Below are 22,950 nucleotides of genomic sequence, written 5' to 3'. Positions count from 1 at the left end.
TAAATGAATCTACTCTGGGTGGTTTACAGTCCAAACAATATAAAACCAAGAATTAAAACAGACAATATCAGAACAAAAGAAAGATGAGCAGAGTCCAAGGTTGTTGTTGTTATTGTTTAGTCATTAAGTTGTGTCCAACTCTTTGTGACCCTATGGACCAGAGCATGCCAGGCCCTCCTGTCTTCCACTGCCTCCCGGAATTTGGTCAAATTCATCTTGGTAGCTTCGGTGAGAAAACACAAAGAGCTAAGTAATGGAAGGGGAAAGGCCCTTGCCAAACTGACTTATGATCAGTCTGGCCATGCATATCAACCTATTGCCTAATGATTTCCAAAAATGCAAAATTTGCTCTCCAAACTGAGAACATTTATTTTTATGTGTGTCATATTTTATTCCAATTTTCTATCTCCACCAGGTAGCTTAGAATGGCATAGTTATTCCCTAACCACCTATTTATTCTGCACAACAATCCTGTCAGGTAGATTAACTAAGAGTTAGTGCATGTCCCCAGGTATCCAGCTAGGTGTCAAGGTCGAAGTGGGAGTTACACGTGGCTCTCTCTGTTCATGGAACTTGACAGTCTAGTAAATTCTTGTTAAGGTTTTGTTCAGCTTCCTTGGTGGTGGCAGAGCTAAGAGAAAGAAAAGAGGCTGGACATCTTAATCATGGTCATGACTGACTTCATGCCGAAATAGATGCATCATAATTGTTTGGCCCTCGGAGGGATCATTGGCTTGAAGTAATGTATTGAGTCATCATTCCTCATACAAGGTCCTTGTTCTAGGCAGTTGTTTTGTACTGTAAAGACTGTGAGTAAGAATGTGTGTATTTGTGGGAAACATGTGTAGCTCACAAGGCTGTCTTTGTTGAATGGTACCCTCAGTGTTTATCCTGTATAAAGCTTTTGTCTGCTGTGCAGTAATGTCATGATTTCTGCACCTCAAGCCTTCTGCCTGTCCAACAGCTAGACTACTCCCTTAAGTGCCAAAGCCCGTGCGCTCTGTTGTGTTTCAGTCTGCAGTGCTGCAGTGCCGTTGCATCAGTGCACCGCTTCTAGAATTCCACTCTCCTGCCTTCAGTGTGAAAACCTCAAACTGAAGCATTTTCCTTCCTGGTTCTCCAGCAAAGGTGTCAATCTGTCAGGAAAGGATGGCGGCTTTTGCATAGCTCTCTAGCTCTCTCTCTCTCTCTTATATTATCTATCTCCCCCCTCCCTCCCCACCGTGTGTGTGTGTGTGTGTGTGTGTGTGTGTGTGTGTGTGTGTGTGTGTGTGTGTGTGTGTGTGTGTGTGTGTGTGTGTGTGTGTGTGTGTGTGTGTGTGTGTGTGTGTGTGTGTGTGTTCTACAGAAGGGTATCAGATGCAGACAAACTCTGTGCTGTGGTGGTTTCTCCCACCCCTTGACCTAGTGTTTATTACAGTATTTGGTCCAAAAGCACATCATACCTGATTGGTGCCCCCTTTGTTAGGGACATTGTGCAAATGCAAATTTAATACTTTTTCTCCTCAAAAAAGGAAGATGCCGGTTTTCCTTTATGCCTGTCCCACCTTGCAAATTAATCAGTATTAACCATTTAAATATATATATTCTTGTTTGTATTCAAAATGTGCTATCTAGAGGTTGGGGAAGAAATTGCATTACCTTCACTCTGATGTTAGGAAACTAGGTTTGGCCTTGCGATGCAGCAACCGATTGGAGATGATTGCCAGCTGATCACGGGAAAAATGTGTGAACTGTTCCTGTACCTCAGGCAGAAGCCTGATCTGCAAAATCAGCAGGTGAAGGTTTTGCTGCATATCTGCAAGAGCACCCTTCTGTGCTGTTAAGGCAGAGGACCAAGGGTTGATTCATAACTGGCAGCCTTTTCAATTCTTTAGATAGACAGTTCTTATATGTTTAGTATGTGGGACTGGATATTTCAGATGGCGATTCAGATTAGGACATCAGGAGGTTCCTATGTTCACATGATCTCTCATGTGCTATGGGTGCTCAACATTGGAAATCATTTGCTTTTCCGTAAATTCCTGATTATTTTTTCATTTTTTACAAGCTTGAAAGACAAGACCGATGTTTAGCTCACTGTTTAGGCTTGAACTAAATGTAGAATTTATTGTGTCCAGAGAAAAATGAATGCCCCAAGATGATCAAACTAGATGGATAAAATCTTTTAAAGATGAAGATTCTAGAGAACCAATATAATCTTCCCTGGGACACATAGTCCTTTTGTACCTACATAATTTTTCTCATCTCCAGTTCTTCCAGTCTTCTGTTTTATGTGAAATAAAAGGGGACTGTGGGGCTTGATCTTGTGCTGTAGAATTTCACTGTTCTAGAGATGTGTGAAGAAGGCGATTAATAAGAATTAGAGATGAGGACAAACCACCCGAATGGTGGTTCATCTTGGTTCATGGTCCATCAAGGTTGACAAACCACAAACCATGAATTTCCTGCCATGAACTGGCAAACCATGAAGTCATCAGTTTGTCAGGGGGGTTTTAAGACAGCCCAAGGCTGTCTTTTAAAAAACAGCTGGAGTATAGCACCATCCAGAGCTCCACAAGCTATCCACCTTCTGACTTATTCATGGGTAGATAGAGAATGCCTGGATAGCTCAGTGAACTGAGTATTTGGCTTGAGAGCCAGGGATCAAGGGTTCGATTCCCCACTCTGCTTCCTGGGAAAATGCCAGTCTGTGTGGTCTTAGGCAAGCTGCGCAGTCCCAGAGTGTTCTCAAAAGAAAAGACTGGTAAACCACTTCTGAGCACTTTGTGCCTAGAAAATCCCAGACGGGTCGCCATACGTTGGAGTCAACTTGACAGTATCCACTTATTATGATATATGTGGGCTCCACAGTATCTACCTCCATCATACCCACCAATCAAGGACGCACTCTGAAGGTACTAGTTTAGGTACATTTGGAATTTAATGACACATAAGTGGAACACAGAAAAACCTAATGTAAAGATGTGCATTGCATGCTGTGTATATGCAGTCATTTTAAATAACAGCTCCTTGGTGGTGTTGTGTTAAAATGCACTTCTAAAGGAAAGGTGTCAGACATATTGATTGTGGCATGGGGCAGATAACTTCCCTTTTGGTTTCTAAAGCGTTAGAGGACAATAATCTGTGTGTATAGGTCTGCACAACGCACGTATACATACGTCTATATGTATATCTCAGAGCGTGTTTTATCAAAACCAACAGCTTTAGCCTTATATGCACTCGTGTTTATGCCATCGACCGGCACACTATATTCAGGCTCAGATGCTAATTTTCTTTATTCATCTACGTATTGTTCTAAACTTAGATGTTGTTGCTGATCAGCTTTTGCATGCCAAGCAGAAGATACAACACTTCTGCAGAACAGCTCAGTTCTATTTATTTATTTGTTTGTTTGTTTGTTTGTTTGTTTACAAGATCTTTTAGCCGCACCATTACCAGTGGTCTCTGCGCAGAGTGCAACAACATTAAAACTTTAAAAACATTAAAAACATTAAAAATAGGCAATATTATAATAAAATCCTATATTAAAAATAATCATTAAAACATTAATATGAATAAATCCTTCTTGTCACAAGCTGTGGTTTACAGCAACACAGTGGCTTTTGGGTGCCTTTAGGGAAGCCCGTCCATATTGACTCATCTGTCATGATACCCCAAGCATCTGCCATGGAGCTCCTGTATATTGCAGAGACTACTGGGACATGCTTTAAGGCCCACACTCAATTCCTATTGGGTGCTTCCCAGGTCACATGAGCCTCTAGATGACCCCATGGTTACTCATCTTCTACTTGAGATACCTCAATAAGCTTCTGAGGAGCCCCAGGTCTTTCTGCAATACAATCTTGAAAATCATTGCTCAGAGCATGTTTATCTTACCAGATTTTTATTATTTTTAAGGGAAGATCATAAAATACTAGACATCCTTTGATATGAAATTGCCCCAAAAGAGGGAGAGAGAATAAGAGGAAAAACATGAGAGAAAGACGTGGTGGAAATTTATTCACCTAATTTACTACCTTCAAAAGAGATAGAGTTGTCAGGGCAGTGTTAAGTACTGTGAAATGTTGTAATAATGAGATCACCTGTCTTAGGTGTTATTCTCCATGATATTCATCACAGACTAGTGAGTTTAGCCATTTCAATAGTTGAACTGAAGAACTCAAAAAATATAGTAAGACTACCTGGTCCAAAGTCTCAGAGGAAGCAACAAAAATTAGACTAATAAGACCTGTGTAGATAATCCCTTTATGGGAATCATTACATCTTGAGGGAAACAGTGTGAAGCCAACATAGTAGGTGAAAGCTGGGCAAGAGTCAGTTGAACAACAGGACAGTAAGTGTGAACAACGAAGCTTAGGCAGAAGAGATTTTAGACTGCAAGTTGGTAAATAAATCAAATAATTTTATTAAAGATTCTGGAACCTGTTTTACAAAACAACAGAGGACTGTTGAGAAGATTTAGGTAGCAGAATGATTTCCCTCCTCTTGAGAGCTGAAGGTCCACATCTTCAGGCAGCAGGGATTTAAAAAAACAAGCAATAATTTATTTTAAATATCAAATTGGTTTCAATCACAATTTAAATGGAATTTGGATTTTTTTTAAAAAATTAAATCATTAAAAAATTAAATTTAAATCAAATCCACTCTGTCAGGCAGGCTTTTAATAACCATAACTGAGTCCCTAAATGCTAGTTTTTAACTAAGTTTGTTTTTAAAGTTGTGAAAGCTTTGAACCATTCAATCTATTTTAATTACTATTATAGTTTAATTGTTTTAATGTATAATTTATTCTGTTTTTGTTTTTGTTTTTAACACTTGAGTCCTTGAGTCCATTCATCCAGAGAAAGATGGCCGATAAATGAGACAATAAATAAAAATAAAGTGGTAGTGGTGGATGATAGAAACAAGATGACAACTGGCAATGTCTCAGAGGAGATGTAGCTAACCCACACTCCTTGCTTTGTCCTTCCCAAAATAGTCACCTAGCCATCATGACCCTGATGAATGATTTGTGTTTTCTGTTATGCTCTTTCTCATACAGAGTTGACCTATCCTGGGTGCAACCTAACTAAAGAAGTTTCTGCAGGATGAAAAGATGGCAGGGCGGCTGCTTGCACCACCAGGCCCTGATAGTTTTAGACCTTTCACTCCAGAATCTTTGGCTAACATTGAGAAGCGCATTGCAGAAGATAAGAAGAAGAAGCAACGTCAGAAACAAGACAGCAGCCATAGGGAAGACGATGAAGAGAGCAAGCCAAAACCAAACAGTGACCTGGAGGCAGGGAAGAATTTGCCTTTCATCTATGGGGATATCCCAAAAGGCCTGGTTGCTGTACCATTGGAGGACTTTGACCCTTACTATATGAACCAGAAAGTGAGTTGGCTGGACCTGGCCATTTTAAATGAAATCCTTTTAATCGCCAAAGGAATTACAGGTTTGAGTGGCTGGAGTTTTCTTTCTGTCTCCAGCTATATCTTACAAGGGGACGAAGGGACATTTTTGTGGTCTTTCCATATAAGTCTTGCCTTTTGGTTCTTTTCTGTGTAAGGGCAGTAGTTTGCGGGCACGGCAGATAGTTTTGCAAAATGGCCCACTGCTTCACATACGGTTTTGAGCTACTTTAGAAGTCAGTATGTCCATATGGAGACAGAAAAGTGGCAAATGATATTGGGAAAGAGAATGATTTTCATTTTTAGTTGGTCCATCTTAACCAGGAAGGGGAAATATCATGGGGTTTAGAGCCGGTGGCCTAGGCAGATTAAGGCACACTGATGGCCTTTGATTTCTAAACAATGTACAGTGGTGCCTCGCAAGACGAGTGCTCCGTTTAACGAAGAAATCGCATAACGAAGAAGTTTTTGCAATTACAAAAGCGATCACAAAACGATGTTTCCTATGGGGTTTTTTTGCTTTGCGATGATTGGTTACCTGCTTCGCTAACTAATTATCGCAAAACAAAGATTTGCGCACAGCTGATCGGCAGTTTCAAAATGGCCGCTGGGTAAAAAAAATGGCTGCCCACTGTTTTCTGGGACAGATTCCTCAATGCACGGGCAGCGAAAATGGCTATGCTATGGAGGATCTTCGCTGGACGGTGAGTTTCAAGCCCATAGGAACGCATTAATCGGGTTTTAATGCATTTCTATGGGCTTTTTAAAATCGCTTTATGATGTTTTTGTTCTGCCGCGATTTCACTGGAACGAATTAACATCGTAATGCGAGGCACCACTGTATATGATTTATGGTCTTCTGTCCTATTTTTATTGTTTAAAAATGCATTTCTCCATCCATGGTGATTTTTTTTAATGCTTAAGTGAAGTGAAATGTGGCTGTCATGTAAAAATTGTAATTGTGTTCTGCCATAAGACCTAAACCACTAAAGTCCAAATGCTTTCAAAAGTGTATCAAAAGAATCCAGGTGTGCGGTGAAACATGATCAGTTCATTCGTTAGTACAGCAGTTCCCAACCTTAGATCCCCAGATGTTTTTGGACTAAAATACCCAGAAGCTTTCACTACTAACTGTGCTGGCCAGGATTTCTGGGAGTTGTAGTCCAAGGACATCTGGAGACCCAAGGTTGGGAACCACTGCCTTAGGATATAATCATTATTATAATGATGGTTAGTACATGCCATGTACTGATCATAAGTATCAAATATGATTGTTGGATTTGTTTGCCTATTTCACTCTGAACAGGGCACACAGGGCTTTAAATTTTGCTATAACAATCTGTATGGGAAACTGGTAGTACATCACAAAGATGCTTAGTAGGTAGTACTTGTTTAGTTTGTTTATTTGAACATCTCTATTGTGCTTACATTTGAAAAAACACATTTTCACAGTCTTGCTTGATTGAACAAAAAGTACATCTGGTTCAACATCATGTAACTCATGGTGACCCAGGCAGATTGGTTGGTTGGTTGGTTGGTTGGTTGGTTGGTTGGTTGGTTGGTTGGTTGGTCGGTTGGTCGGTCGGTCGGTCGGTCGGTCGGTCGGTCGGTTGGTCGGTTGGTCGGTTGGTCGGTTGGTTAGTTGGTCAGTTGGTCGGTCAGCCAGCTGGCCGGTCCGACAGTTGATTGGTTTAATATGCTGCCTTTCTCCCCTAGAGGACACAAGACAGCTCACAACAATTAAAATAATATAACAAATTAAAATACTATACAAAACTATATATTAAAAAGAATTAAACATGGTCAAGATGAAAAACCATTTTCAAATTAAAAAAATCTTTAAAATATCTAAATTTCAAAAATAGAGTATTCCCTAGATACTTATTGCTTCGAAGACTGCCTCAAAATGAATGTCTTTGCATGATGATGGAAAGACAAGAGCTACCTGGCTTTTTGAGGTAGTTTATTCCAAAGCTTGGGAGCAGCCAGTGAGAAGGTCCTCTCTCATGTCCTTACCAAGTGAACTTGGGAAAATGATATAACCAAGAGAAGGGTCTCCCTAGATCTTAAAAGCCGAGTAGGCTCATATGGGGTGAGTCAATCCTCCAAATAGCCTGCACTGAAGCTGTATAGGGCTTTATAGGTACAGTGGTGCCTTGCTTAACTAGTACCTCATTAAACGATGACTCCGCTAGATGATGAGGTTTTTTCGATTGCTTTTACAATCGCAAAACGATGTTTTAATGGGCAAAATTCGCTTCCCGACGATCGGTTCCCTGCTTCGGGAACTGATTCTTCACATTACAATGATCAAAACAGCTGATCGTTGGGTTTCAAAATGGCTGCTTGCTGTGTAAAATGGCTCCCCGCTGTGCTTTAGGATGGATTTTTCGCTGCACAGGCATCGGAAAATGGCCACCCTATGGAGGATCTTTGCTGGACACTGAGGTATTTCGCCCATTGGAACACATTGAACTGGTTTTCAATGTGTTTCAATGGGCTTTTTTTATTTCGCTGGACAAGGATTTTGCTCTACAGCGATTTAGCTGGAACGGATTATCCTCGTCAAGCGAGGCACCACTGTAATAAGCAGCATTCTGAATGAGCCCAGACACAGACTGGCAGCCAGTGATACTGTTGCAGTAAGGGAGTTACATGCTTCCTGTAACCCATACCAGCTGAAATTTGCAAACATTTTGCAAAGGCAGGCCCACATAGAGCGTGTTGAATTAATCCAGATGAGATGTAACTAAGGTGTGTGTCACTGTGGCCAGATCAGACAACTCCAAGAATTTAAGAAGCCTAAAAGTCAATAGCTACCACCTCGTTGTTACTCCTCAGCAGCTGGTACTAAGAGTCAAACTACATGTTACATTAAAGACACAATGTGCAGCTCTGGGTTGCTGCTTGATTTACAGTGAAAGATGTATGGACTCCCCACAGCCTAGATGAGGACTATCATGCCTGGGCGGGGAAATTTTAATTCTTCCCTCCCCAGCCATTCCTAAAAAAAAAAAAAAAAAAAAAAAAAAAAAAAAATCCTCTCACAAACAGTAGAAAAAAATCTGCATTGGCACAAACCGAGACTTCACTTTTTCTTTAAGTGCAACACCAGGGGGAAGGAGAACTTTCGTGGAGATTAAATTTGTCTCACTGCACCTGTTAGTGCTGACAAAGATCAGGGTGTGCTTTCATTTTTCTTGTAGGAAAACAAAAATACACATAGAGCTGCAAGCTCTCCCTTTTATCTTATGCATTGCTAGACCCTTAGAGAAACATTGCCTTTGAGACCTTATATAAAGCTATCAGGGCTAGTAGGCCAGAGAGCCCCTCTGTGAATTAGTCAAATCTCCCTTTTAAAGCCATTTAAGGCAATTAACATCATTATATTGAATGGCAGCAATGGCGATAAGGCAGCATTATCAAGAGTGTTGCATACTTTAGTGCAGAGTTTTAAGTTTACTGTTGGACATACAATGGTTCTGCTTACGCTAGTGGTGGCTCATAGTCAACAAGAGTGACTATGAGCAACTACTGTGAAAGAATGGTAAGAAAACAGACCAAAGTCTTAACTAGTCCAACATTATGTTCCCACTATAATTGATGGGACTTTTGTGGCAAACCCACAATCAGAATAAGAGGGCAATAGCATCTCTTGTTTTATATGTATTCTCCAGCTGCTGCCTCCACATTGGGGTTCCCATAAGACTGTATCAATTTAATGCTGAAGAACACGATGGAAGCAAATTGCCCAAACAGCTTTGCTTCTGCAAGTTTTGCTTGGGCCAATAAGCATGCAGAACAGACCGATACAGCAGCTTAAGGGTTTGTTTGTTTGTTTGTTTTATTTAGCTGCACCATTACCAGTAGTCTTTGAGCAGCGTAAAACAATATTAAAACATTTAAACCATTAAAAATAGGCAATATTATAATAATATCCTATATTAAAAACAATAATTAAAACATTAATATTAATAAATCCCTGCTGCTCATATGGCCAGCTAAAGCAGTGGTTCTTCACCTTGGGTTACTCAGGTGTTTTTGAACTGCAACTCCCAGAAGCCTTCACCACCAGCTGTGCTGGCTGGGGTTTCTGGGAGTTGCAGTTCAAAAGCATCCTAGTAACAAAGGTTAAGAACCACTGAGCTAAAGGATACTATTTAATTAAAATGCTGCCTAAACAGAAAGGTCTTTGCCTGGCACCGAAAAGTCAAAAGTGTTGGAGCCAGGCAGATCTCTGTAGGGAGGGCATTCCAAGGTTGGGGGGGCAACCGCTGAGATTTCGACATGCCATCCCTCTCACCTCTTTCAGGGGTGGCACCTTCAGAAGGGCCTCCTGGCCTGATCTTAGAGGACGGGCAGGCACATATGGAAGAAGGCAGTCCTTTAGGTAACCAGGTCTTAAGCCATTTAGGGCTTTATATGTCAAAGTAAGCACTTTGAATTGGGCCCGAGCAGCAACCAGCAGCCAGTGTAAATTTTTCAGAACCAGCGTGATATGAGTCCATGTGGTGGCACCACTTACCAACTGTGCAGCCCAATTCTGTCCCAGGTGCAGTCTCTGGACTGTCTTCAAAGGCTGCCCCACGTATAGCGCATTGCAGTAGTCCAGTCTGGTTGTTACCTGTGCATGAGCGACTGTTGCCAGGCTCCGCTCATCCAGGTAAGGGCGAAGTTGATATATTCTCCGCAGCTTTAAGAAGGCGCCTCTGGACATCGAGTCCACCTGGGCTTCCAAGTTCAGACCCGGGTCAAGAGCACCCGCAAGCTGCAGACCCTATCCTTTAGGGGGAGTGTAACCCCATCTAAGGCAGGGAAATGTCCCTTTAACCTATCTGGCAGAGCACCTACCAGCAGCACTTCTGACTTGTCTGGATTAAGCCTCAGTTTATTGACCCTCATCCAGTCCATTACTGAGTCCAGGCACAATTTTCAGAATGGCGACTGTCACACCTGGATTGGTAGAGAATGAGAGGTAGAGCTGGGTGTTGTCAGCATATTGCTGACTCCTCAGCCCAATCCTCCTAACAACCTCCCCCAGTGGTTTCATGTAGATATTGAATAGTATGGGGGACAGTATAGAACCCTGAGGAACCCCATGATGCAACCGCCATGGGTCAGAGCTATTGTCCCCCACCACCATTTGATCAGCCAGGTAGGAGCGGAACCATCGTAAAATGGGGTCTCCCATTCCCATCCCAGCCAATCTGTCCAGAAGGACACCATGGTCGATCATGTCGAAAGCTGCTGAGAGGTCCAAGAGAATCAACAGGGATGCAATCCCCCTGTCTTTCTCCTGGCAAGGGTCATCAAACAGGGTGACCAAGACAATCTCCATCCCATAACCCGGCCTGAAACCTGATTGAAATGGATCTAGATAATCCGTTTCATCCAGGAGAGCCTGGAGCTGCTCAGCCACCACACATTCCAACACCTTGCCCTGAAAAGGGAGGTTCGCTACTGGTCAGAAGTTGATCACTAGACCTGGGTCCAGATTAGGTTTTTTTAGGAGTGGGTGGTTTGCCTCTGCCCCACCCAAGAAATACTGACCTCTTGCTATATATGGGCAACTCACCAGCACCTATGTTCCCACAGTTATTATCCCGAGACTGCAAAAATCAGGGCAGGAACTTGACAAGCCACCATAATTCCAAAACATAGCTGGTAAAGTATACAGTGCAAAAATAAGAGCATAATGGTGTCTATTGTCTGTGGTTAGTTAATAGTTTCCTACCATTGATGAGGGGAAATGCATATAAAGAAGATAGATTTTTTAAAAAAACCAAAGGATGAGAAATGCTTTGAGCCGTAAAATATGCTGACCAAAAAAATTGTATTCATTTCATGCAGACATGAAAGCCTACTGATATGATCAAATCTCACTAGGCAGTGCCTTTCTTTATAACCCAATTATGTGCCTCTTGACAGAGATCAATGAATGGTCACCTGGAGCAGAACAAGAGAAACTCTGGCCCTCCAGATGTTCTGGACCACAATCTCTGTGATCTCTTGCCAATGCGCTGTGCCAGAGGGCTGGGTCTTCTGGCAGCTGAAGTCCAAAACATCTGAAGCTCAAGGTTTCCTCTTTGCTGATTTCTGAGGCACACCTACTCTGGTAACTGGGGTCAAGGACTCCGGATTTCTCATAATAGCAGAGAGAGGATACGGTCAACAGCAGGCAGTTTGTTAGAACGCACAGCAAGGTTCCAGTTAAGGATGTGCATTTGGATTGGGGATGGGAGAGGGGCTAAAATCCCATAATTCTGCATTCTAGAAATCCCACCTGCCCAGCACAGACCTTAATGACACCTAAATTGTGCTCACATGGGAAGAAGGCCCAGTTAGGAGGCTTCGTGGCTTCAACAGGTAAAACCTCCTGTTTGAAAAAGGGGCTTCCTGGTAACCATGGGCACAGCTTCCTTTTCAGTCAAGAAGCTAGGCCTATCAAGCCATGAAGCCTGCCAGCGGGATCTTCTCTCCTCTTGCCAGGTCTGGGTCTGGCAAGTGGGACCCCCAGAGTCAAGAATTATGGGATGTGTATTCTTAAAAAAAAATCCAAAATGCACACTTCTAGTTCCAGACGAAATCCATGAGCATGCCATTTTAAGTGTGAAAAGTCCCAGGTTCAGTTCCTGGCATCTTCCCATATGACTGGGAAAGATCTCTATCTTGAATCTTGAGAGTTGCGGTCAGTCAATGTGTAAGAGTTTCCACTGTTCCATGCACAATACTGAGCTGGCTGGTGCCCATGCCCCACACGTGATATAAGGCAGCTCTTTATGTGGTCATGTAAACATACTTAGGCACCCTTAGGGACAGGTGGTTGTTGATCTCAGTAGTCATCCTTTACTGTCAGAATGGTCCTGATCAAAGTTAACATCAACATTAGGACTACTGGGCGTGAACACTTCAAAACCACATCAAAGAATTGAGTTTAAACCCATCCCCTCATTTTAAAATCCTTCCAGTTTCCTGCTGCATCCTCTCACTAATCATCTATTCCACCTTGCAGTGGTCACTCCGTTTACAGCCAGCTCCCAAGTCCTTCTGCCAACCACCTTTCACTCCTCCTTGTGGAGTGTTAATCAAAAGAATCCTTGACAGAAAACAGCCTAAGAGGTAGTGCAGATTGAAACAAGCCACAACAAAATCACAGTTATTATAAGAGGTGACTGCAAGGCCCTGCATACAAGGTCTGTGCTAAAAGACCAAGAGACTCATGATGGATTTCATTGTATTAAAGACTCAGAAATCCAAGCTGGAATAGGTTTTGGGGAGATATTTATGGCATTCAAATGTGCCATTCTTGGTGGCACATCAATCATTTTGTCAATATTTTGATAAGAAAGTCACTACTGATGATTAACAAGCATGATAACACATCATTAATGAGTTACTGTCAATGTTAATTGTTAATAACTAAGAGAATATATCCAACCCACATGGGCACCATTTCCCTACTCTTAAAACCACTGTCTTCAGTAAAACTAAATGAATAAATGTTGTTTGTTACACAGAAAATGTAATATTACAGCATTCTTACTGGATCCTTAAAATGTAAGATTGCCCCCTGTTATTGAAAACAGTAACATGATAAAAGTAAAGTTGCTGATTTTAATGTGCTACTGCTAAGCACTGTCAGAGGACCAATTTGAGCAGTATCATTCTGCATGTTCATCACAGGTGAATGGAAGCACAGAATGCTCGCTCCTTTTACCTGCAACATTCATTTTGGCAGATTAGACCTGCACATTTTTTTCCTCAAGTCCAGAAGTAGCTGGAGCCCAGCTGTGAGCACTACTGTATACCTTAAAGTGGCTGTGAGGTGCCAACATTTGTACAGCTGTTGCACATACAAGATCAGAATTATATGTTATCTCCATAAAAATAGGCGCCCAAACCCACATTTGCAAGGGCAACATGAATCACTTTGCATTTAAGCCTTCCAGATCAGCCACCACCACAAATGGACTGCCTTTTCCCTCAACCACTCAGTCTTATTTCCAGTCACATAGACTGGCAAAGCAGGAAGAAAATGGTTAAAATTTTGAAACTTCCAGGGAAAGAGGATAGACTAATGTTCAGTACCCATCCTCCACCTGGCAAATCTCCCCTGGAATTCTCCCCTGCAGCAGCCTTTTTCCTGCCATGTTTCACAGTAACACAACTGAAATGTAAACAAATCACTTCAGAGTTAAGTTCATCCCTGTTCAGTCATTACTAAATTGACTATAGCTAACACATGTAGAAGGCTCACAACCCACCCTTTTCTATTTTTGGTCTTGTTGCCCACTTACCACACAAAGTGTGGCAATACTGAAGACAAAAGCCTGCTACCTGTGCAGGCTTTCCACATAACCCAGTCCATTTGGAGATCCTCAACAGGTAACAGAGGCTCCCCTCTTCAGACCTGTCAGCCTGCACATGTAAGGGACTGATGAAATCAAACATGGGGATGGAGCCCCCCCCCTTTACCTGTGATAGTTACACTCATTTTAGTAACAACTCAACAAGACTTCCATGTAACTCACTCTGGATCGCCAGGATCCTTTGCAGTCTTCCAGCCTTGCCACTTCAGACAAGTGACTCATCAAGAGTTTGGGACGGAGACATTGTGCTGCCTGAGAGGAAGCTGCAAATGGCTTCATCTCTCCTAATCAAGCACAGTACCAATGACCAGCTAAGTTTGCTTGGCAGCTAAGACAGAACATTCTACAACTGCTTCATGTTAGGGATAACAGTAAATATGCAACGATATTGAATATTAAAACATTTGCTGCTCTTTCATGACACTAAAACTCCCCTGCTACTAAATCTCACTCCATCTAGTATTACAGCCAGTCCTTCAAAACCATGTGCTTATAAACAAGTGTGCCCTTAGCCACCTTACAGGAAAACACCTTCATAGCAGCAAGATGACACAACAGACTTGGCGGTTGACAGAATTTGGAGAAAGGCAGGATACAAAGGAAATTACATATAGATTAGGTAGGTAGGTAGGTAGGTAGGTAGGTAGGTAGGTAGGTAGGTAGGTAGGTAGGTAGGTAGGTAGGTAGGTAGGTAGGTAGGTAGGTAGGTAGGTAGGTAGGTAGGTAGGTAGGTAGGTAGGTAGGTAGGTAGGTAGGTAGGTATTTGCACCAGCCAGAGCATGGAAATGTCCATCGCAAAATGCAGTGGAAGGCTAGAAATGCACCATTCCAGTGTTTCTGGCAAGAGGGGCCATAGCTGCCACCTTCAGAGCAGGAAGTTTGGGAGGACCTGCTGATCCTCTGCTTTTTTTTCTCAGCAAGTGGGGACAATATAGATACGACTGTCAGCTGAATTTATCGGGTGCTTCTTACAAGGCCTAATCTGAATGATTAAGGACCGTATTGAGCTACCCTTGGACACCATGCTGAATCAGAACTATGGAGTTACAACTCCCAGAATCCGCCAGTCATCATGACCACTTTATAGCTGGCAGGGGAAAAGCTTTTCCCATCTCTGTGCTGGACACCACAAAGAGGCAGTACTGATATGAGCTGCCCCCAACCTCCAATTTCATCTTTGAAAGGCCGTGTGCTGCTGGAGGTAATCATTCCCGTTTTCCAAAGAAATCTTCCCATTTAGAAATATGTGGGAGGCCTCTCTACCATCACATTTCTGTGCCATGCGGTGAACAACACGACTGACTGGAGGGTTTGGGTTGTATGATTTTTTAAAAAGTCATAGTCATTTAGAGACTTAGCAGGCAAATCTTTGATTAGTGGCTCTCCCCCACAACTTCCTGCACCGTATTGAGAGACTATGATGGGGTTTCCTGCTTTCACAGCACTTTGCTGTGTAGGATGTGCATTAGTTCTTGAAATAATCAAGGGTTCAAGATCTTCCCACAAACTGTGCCAAACCAGTTCTTAAGAAACTTCTCACTAAATGATCTGAAACTGCAGTTCCGTTTGAAGAAATGGAATTTTGCCCACTTTTTTTTTTTAAAAAAGGTGTCTCTAGCATATGAGAGGAAGATCTAGATCACCGCTTTGTTTTCAACACCAGCCAGGAAGCTCAAAGAAATGAGGCATTAAGTAGAATGGCACCAGTTCCATCAGAACTGGCTGGATGTTTGTCCTAATCTTATGCCATACCCTTTTGTCCCTTAGAATTCCGAGCACACGTAATAAAGCATTCATGAGGTAGCTTGGCTCTACAAAGAGGTTTTTAAATGCTTCAAAAATGTTTTTTTCAAAGCTGATGCCCTCCCCCCCCCCACAATACAGCCCTGTCATCCCTATCTAACACTGTCATGGTTAGTGGTGAATTGTAGTGGAGCATAATAGACAGCCACTCGGTAAGGAAGGCTGTTCTGGATGTGTCAATAAATAAATTATTTATTCCAGTGGGTTGTCCAGCAACTCTCAGATACGCCACCCTATTGTACCTGGCACTGGCTGGTGGATTCTAGGAAGACCAAATATGAGATAGCTTGATTCCATAAAGGAAGTCACAGCTTTGAGTTTGCAGGAGCTAAGCTGGACTGTTAATGACAGGACATTTTGGAGGTCACTTATTCATAAGGTTGCCATAAGTCGGAGGTGACCTGACAGCACACCACCATGACAACAACAACAGGCAGCAAATTGCAACCTATGCCAACAGTAATTTGATTGAGAATTAATTGGACAAAACAAATGCAAACCCAAAAGGGAAGACACTAATCTTACCTTCACCTTCACTGGTCACAATAAACTAAGAGTTTAGCAGAAGGGTAAACAAGAAAGTATCAATATGAAGCACAGATTTTCGGTTTTAAATAGAGTGGAGATATTAAAGAGTGGAGACTGAGACTGACAGTGCATAAGCATGCTTACTGAGAAGTCACACTGCAATCCTTACCCAAGTAAGGTAAGGATTCCAGAGGACATTGTCAGCAGTTTAAAGAGATTGTTTCTGAATCTGAACATTTAACAAGTTTGGTGGTAATAACATCCCATGACTAGTTTGCCTAACTAAAAAAAAAAAAAAAGGTAAAACATCAGGAACTTGTATTTATAGTTTACTACTGCACATTGTGGTGTAGTGATAAAGTAGTGGACTAGGATTCGGGAGACCTGGGTTCAATAGCCTGCCTGTGCCATGGAAACTCACTGGTGTGTGTGGAACTGGTCAAACCACTCCTTAAATTCCTCTCTTACCTTTTAGGGTCACTATAAGCAGTTTATTTTTATTTTTATTTTAATTTTATTTATTTTATTTCTATCCCGCCTATCTGGTCATACTAGACCACTCTAGGTGGCTTACAATTGGAGCAACAATAAAATTATTAAAAACATTACAAATAGACAAAAATGGAAATCAAAGAATATAAAAGAAAAATCGTCAGGGATTATCTGTTGGGAAAGCCTGCCTATACATCAGTGTTTTCAATTGTTTCTTAAAAATGCCCAGCGAGGGAGCCACACGAATCTCAGGAGGTAAGTTGTTCCAGAGGCGAGGAGCCACCGCCGAGAAGGCCCGATTTCTGGTCTTTTCCTTCCGGGCCTCTCTCGGCGTCAGGCTCCTCAGCCTCACCTCCTGGCTCGCACGGGTGACACGGGTAGATCTAGGTGGGAGAAGGCGTTCCACCAAATATTGAGGTCCTAAACCGTTTAGGGCTTTGTAAGTAAGCATCAACACTTTGAAGTCGATGCGGAATCGGATGGGCAGCCAATGCAATGCGGCCAGAGTGGGCGAGATATGTTGGTATCTTCTCACTCCACTGAGTAATCTGGCCGCAGCATTCTGCACCACCTGTAGTTTCCGCAGCAGCCTCAAAGGTAGCCCCACGTAGAGCGCATTGCAGTGGTCTAATCTTGAGATTACAAGCGCATGTACCAAAGTGTTGAGAGCCCCCACATCAAGGTAGGGTCGGAGCTGGGCTATCCGCCGAAGATGGAAAAATGCGGTGCGGACCACGGACGCCACCTGGGTTTCCATAGTGAGCGCCGGGTCCAGATGAATCCCCAAGCTGCGAACTCCATCCCTGGCAGGCAGGGTCACTCCCCCAAAAATGAGGGAGTTTCCCAAATCCCCAACTGTGGGAGCGCCCACCCTCAGTACCTCCGTCTTGTCCGGGTTCAGCCTCAGCCCATTCTCCTGCATCCATTCCCGAACGGTCTCCAGGCAGCGCTGAAGGGACAGAACGGCATCTCCTGTAGTTGGAGAAAAGGAGATGTAGAGCTGCGTGTCATCCGCATATTGATGGCACAGGGCTCCACACCCCCTGATGACACCCCCCCCAGCGGCCTCATATAGATGTTAGTTCTAACTTGACAGCATATACAATAACAAAGTGCACATTGTGCTGCCCCATATTTGGCACATTAAGTCACAACGTTATCTTGTTGGATCACAGAGCTGCATATTTGCTCCTCTAATTTGTTTTTGAAGTGTAGGAGTTTTGTTTTGTTAACTTGTTTGACCAAATCTCCTCCTAAGAGAAGTCTTGGAATCTTGAAAAATTGCCTTCTAATAAGAGGGACATACGTGAGCAAGTAGTGAGGAAGAATCGTTCTGCAGATGTTCACATACAGTTGGGGAGTTTACTAAGATAAAAAAGTAAAATATTTGGTTCAAGAAGAATGAGCAGATGCATAGCCAATAATACCTTTAGACACAATCCTTCTGAATGGCTTTGAAACAGAATCCAGTGTAGGAATACTCAGAAAGAGTAGGCCAATAGAAGTAGTGTGTGATATAGTCTTTCTTGGACTGTAGCATTCCGGATAGCAAATGCAAGATTAAAAATGGGCAAAGTTCTTGTGCGTTAAGCAGGTTTTGACACTAGCTCAACATGTGCATTCCACTGTACACATAAGGTACACAGTCTTGGGCTATACACAGGTGTGCTCCTGGATTTGTCTCTGAGCCTGGCTGCCCAGTTTTGCTGGTGGCCAGGAGTGAATAATTAAAACTAGTATGGCAGCTGCACCTGTTCCTGGAGAAGACTGGTCTGGCCACAGAGACAGATGCCTTAGTTACATTCCAGTTGGGTTACTGTAACCCGCTCTACAGTGGTGATCCCCAACCTTTTCCCAACCGCGGACCGGTTGGAGGGGATGTGGCACGCTTGTGCAAGGGTGTGTGGCACACTCGCTGGTGTGTGTGACTGCAGGGAGGTGGAGCACACTCACACACGTGTGTGTGCAGTGGCACTTGGGGGGCACTCGCGGGGAGGGCAGGAGATCTGTGTCTGCAGCCTGTTCTGCCTAGGCTGCAGACCGCTGCCAGGTCACAGACCGGGGGTTGGGGACCCCTGCTCTACAGTATGTGGAGTTGCCATTGGAAAGTGTTCAACCAGATTGTTAACTGAGACTGATTACAAGGATCACAAAGCCCCCTTTTACAACAGATCCACTGGCTGCTGATCAGTTTCCAGGCACAGTTTAAAGTGCTGGTTTTAACCTATAAAGCTCTAAACAGCTTGAGTCAAAACTATCTCAGGGACTGTGTTTCCCTTCATAAGCCTGCCAGAGTGCTAAGATCATCAGGGAGGACTTTCCCTCAGTCCCACCATCCTCACAAGTGTATTTGATGGAGGCATGTGAGAGGGCCTTCTGTGTCGCTGCTTTCAGACTCTGGAACTCCCTCCCACAGGAGGCCAGACTGTCCCCATCTTTGCTGTCCTTCCACAAGTAGGCAAATACCTTTCTCTTCAGGCAACCTCTCCCTTAGTGACTGGCAATCTAAGAGAGTTTATTAAATGGTAACATTTGTATTTTTGTTGTTTTTAAATCTATTTTAGGAATGTTTTCACCTAACATTTGAATATAATGTTTATTTAATTAATTTTAATACTTGAATAACTGACTGTTTTTAGTTTTTAATATTGTGTTTATGCCACTTTGGGTCCTATTTTAGGAGAAAGGCAGAGACAAACAAACAAACAAACAAATAAATGGAAGTGCAGGACAGGCTATATGTCTTATATACACACATTTGTGTGTGTGTGTTTGTGTGTGTGCCACAGCATACAATCTGACACATTAAAAGGCATGCATAAAGAAGGCACCAGTGCTTCAAAAGTGCCCCTATGTTTTTTTAATGCAGGGAGGTTTTTATGTAGGGTAACATTTTTAAAAAATAAGCCTCCACTTTGACCAAGCAAGAATGCAGTACACATATTTTTCTAAACATTTGCACTAAACAATATGCAGCAGTAAATAGAAATTAACAAGGAACAACAAAAGAGTTTTAAATCAATCACCATAAAAACATCATAAAACATAACAAAATGCCAGAGGGAGAAAAAGTCAACAACAGAGGAATAATAATAATCTCAGAATTGCAGAGCTTGGCGGGGGGGGGGGGGGGGACACACTATGGATCATTGATTTTAGCCTCTGTCAGCGAAGCACAGTGGGAAATCGAACCCCCAGCTTCTGGTTCTGCAGCCAGATGCCTAAATCAAGTTGAGTCCTTGAATGCTTATCTGGGAAGCAGGAAGGAAAGTTGGAGTAGAAGTCTCCTCCATCAGCAGAAACAAGTTTCATTAACAGGAGGAACACAACCTCTGGGTGAAAAGCTCCACATGTGTAAATCTATTGCCAGCAGCAAATCCCTTCAGACGTAAAGTGCTGGATCCATGCGCTAGGAGCAAATGGGAAAGTTCTGTTGAGGGAACTACTTCTATCAGAAGAACCAGAAGAGGGACAATTATTCCTGCCCTCTCTAGCCCCTTGCACACCGTGTAAATTAGATCTGAGGGACTATGTTGGGGTTTTAGATGGCACAGAGGGTTGCATGGGGGGGGGGAGAATCCATCCTACTGGTGGATGTCTGCTAGCCTGACATTGTATGTGAGCCACTGGATCCAAGGCTACTTCATTCTCCATTTGGTGGAAAGCTAAGAAGAAGGTGGCAAAATAAACATCCATGGACAGTGATTCAAAAGTTTCCTGTTTAATTCATGTTGTTATTGTTTAGTCGTTTAGTCATGTCCGACTCTTCGTGACCCCATGGACACCAGGCCCTCCTGTCTTCCACTACCTCCCAGAGTTGGATCAAATTCATGCTGGTTGCTTCAATGACACTGTCCAACCATCTCATCCTCTGTTGTCCCCTTCTCCTCTTGCCTTCACACTTTCCTAACATCAGCGTCTTTTCCAGGGAGTCTTCGCTTCTCATGAGATGGCCAAAGTATTGGAGCCTCAGCTTCAGGATCTGTCCTTCCAGTGAGCATTCAGGGTTGATTTCCTTTCCTTTCTCCTTGCAGTCCAGGGGACTCTGAAGAGTCTCCTCCAGCACCACAATGCAAAAGCATCAATTCTTCATCGGTCAGCGTTCTTTATGATCCAGCTCTCACTTCCATACATTGCTACAGGAAAAACCATAGCTTTGACTGTGCTTACATTTGTTGGCAAGGTGATGTCTCTGCTTTTTAAGATGCTGTGGAGGTTTGTCAATGCTTTCCTCCCAAGAAGCAGGGATCTTTTAATTTTGTCATTGCTGTCATCATCTGCAGTGATCATGGAGCCCAAGAAAGTAAAATCTGTCACTGCCTCCATATCTTCCCTTTCTATTTGCCAGGATGTATGGAAGTGTGAGCTGGACCATAAAGAAAGCTGACCGCCAAAGAATTGATGCCTTTGAATTGTGGTGCTGGAGGAGGCTCTTGAGAGTCCCCTGGACTGCAAGGAGAACAAACCTATCTATTCTAAAGGAAATCAACCCTGAGTGCTCACTGGAAGGACAGATTCTGAAGCTGAGGCTCCAATACTTTGGCCATCTCATGAGAAGAGAGGACTCCCTGGAAAAGACCTTAATGTTGGGAAAGTGTGAAGGCAAGAGGAGAAGGGGACGACAGAGGACGAGATGGTTGGACAGTGTCATCCAAGCGACCAACATGAATCTGACCCAACTCCGGGAGGCAGTGGAAGATAGGAGGGCCTGGCGTGCTCTGGTCCATGGGGTCACGACTAAACGACGACGATGGGACCAGTGGCCATGATCTTAGGCTTTTTTTTTATCTTGAGCTTCAGACTGTTTTTTAGCACTCTTCTCTTTCACCCTCATAATGAAGTTCTTTAATTCCTCCTCACTTTCTGCCATCAAAGTGGTATCATCTGCATATCGGAGGTTGTTGATATTTCTTCCGGCAATCTTAATTCCCACTTGGGATTCCTCCAGTCCAGCCTTCCGCATGATGTATTGTGCATATAAGTTAAATAAGCAGGGAGACAATATACAGCCTTGTCGTACTCCTTTCCCAATTTTGAACCAATCTGTTGTTCCATATCCAGTTCTAACTGTTGCTTCCTATCCCACATATAGGTTTCTCAGGAGATAAGACAAGGTGGTGAGGCACTCCCATTTCTTTAAGGACTTGCCATAGTTTGTGGTCCACACAGTCAAAGGCTTTTGCATAGTCAATGAAGCAAAAGTAGATCTTTTTCTGGAACTCTCTGGCTTTCTCCATAATCCAGTGCATGTTAGCAATTTGGTCTCTAGTTCCTCTGCCCCTTCGAAATCCAGCTTGTACTTCTGGGAGTTCTCGGTCCACATATTGCTGAAGCCTACCTTTGTAGGATTTTGAGCATAACCTTGCTAGCATGTGAAATGAGTACAATTGTAAGGTAGTTGGAGCATTCTTTGGCATTGCCCTTCTTTGGGATTGGGACGTAGACTGGTATTTTTAAATCCTCTGGCCACTGCTGAGTTTTCCAAACTTGCTGGCATGTTGAATGTAGCACCTTAACAGTGTCATCTTTTAAGATTTTAAATAGTTTGACTGGAATGCCATCACCTCCACTGGCCTTGTTGTTAGCCAAGCTTTCTAAGGCCCACTTGACTTCACTCTCCAGGATGTCTGGCTCAAGGTCAGCAAACACATTATCTGAGTTGTTTGGGATATCCAGATCTTTCTGGTACAATTCCTCTGTGTATTCCTGCCACCTCTTCTTGATGTCTTCTGCTTCTCTGAGGTCCCTCCCATTTTTGTCTTTTATCATGTTCATCTTTGCGCAAAATGTTCCTCTAATATCTCCAATTTTCCTGAACAGATCTCTGGTCTTTCCTTTTCTGTTATCCTCCTCTGTTTCTTTGCATTGTTCATTTAAGAAGGCCCTCTTGTCTCTCCTTGCTATTCTTTGGAAGTCTGCATTCAATTTTCTGTAACTTCCCTATCTCCCTTGCATTTTGCTTCCCTTCTCCTCTCTGCTATTTCTAAGGCCTCGTTGGACAGCCACTTTGCTTTCTTGCATTTCCTTTTCTTTGGGATGGTTTTCGTTGCTGCCTCCTGGACAATGTTACGAGCCTCTATCCAAAGTTCTTCAGGCACTCTGTCCACCAAATCTAGTTCCTTAAATCTGTTCTTTACTTCCACTGTGTATTCATAAGGGATTTGGTTTAGATTATACCTGAGTGGCCCAGTGGTTTTTCCTACTCTCTTCAGTTTAAGCTTGAATTTTGCTATGAGAAGCTGATGATCAGAACCGCAGTCAGCTCCAGGTCTTGTTTTTGCTGACTGTATAGAGCTTCTCCATCTTTGGCTTCAGGAATATAATCAATCTGAATTCGATATTGCCCATCTGGTGATTTCCATGT

At 43.0% G+C, this 22,950-nt stretch overlaps 1 protein-coding gene across 1 annotated transcript in view; it reads left to right on the top strand.

The window, feature by feature from the left end:
- The window catches only part of SCN8A (sodium voltage-gated channel alpha subunit 8), a 116,269-nt gene that overhangs the window by 20,219 nt on the left and 73,100 nt on the right, over window positions 1-22,950 (top strand). Inside the window, exon 2 of the mRNA XM_078384416.1 lies at window positions 5,045-5,377. Within this exon, the coding sequence (XP_078240542.1) occupies window positions 5,099-5,377 (279 nt within the window). The 5' untranslated portion in view covers window positions 5,045-5,098. The remainder of the gene's footprint in view (window positions 1-5,044; window positions 5,378-22,950) is intronic.

Source organism: Pogona vitticeps, chromosome 2, assembly GCF_051106095.1.
Source record: "Pogona vitticeps strain Pit_001003342236 chromosome 2, PviZW2.1, whole genome shotgun sequence".
In the NCBI taxonomy this organism is placed as follows: domain Eukaryota; kingdom Metazoa; phylum Chordata; class Lepidosauria; order Squamata; family Agamidae; genus Pogona; species Pogona vitticeps.
Note: the sequence above shows the minus strand (reverse complement) of the source record. Positions and strands in the feature narration are given on the sequence as shown.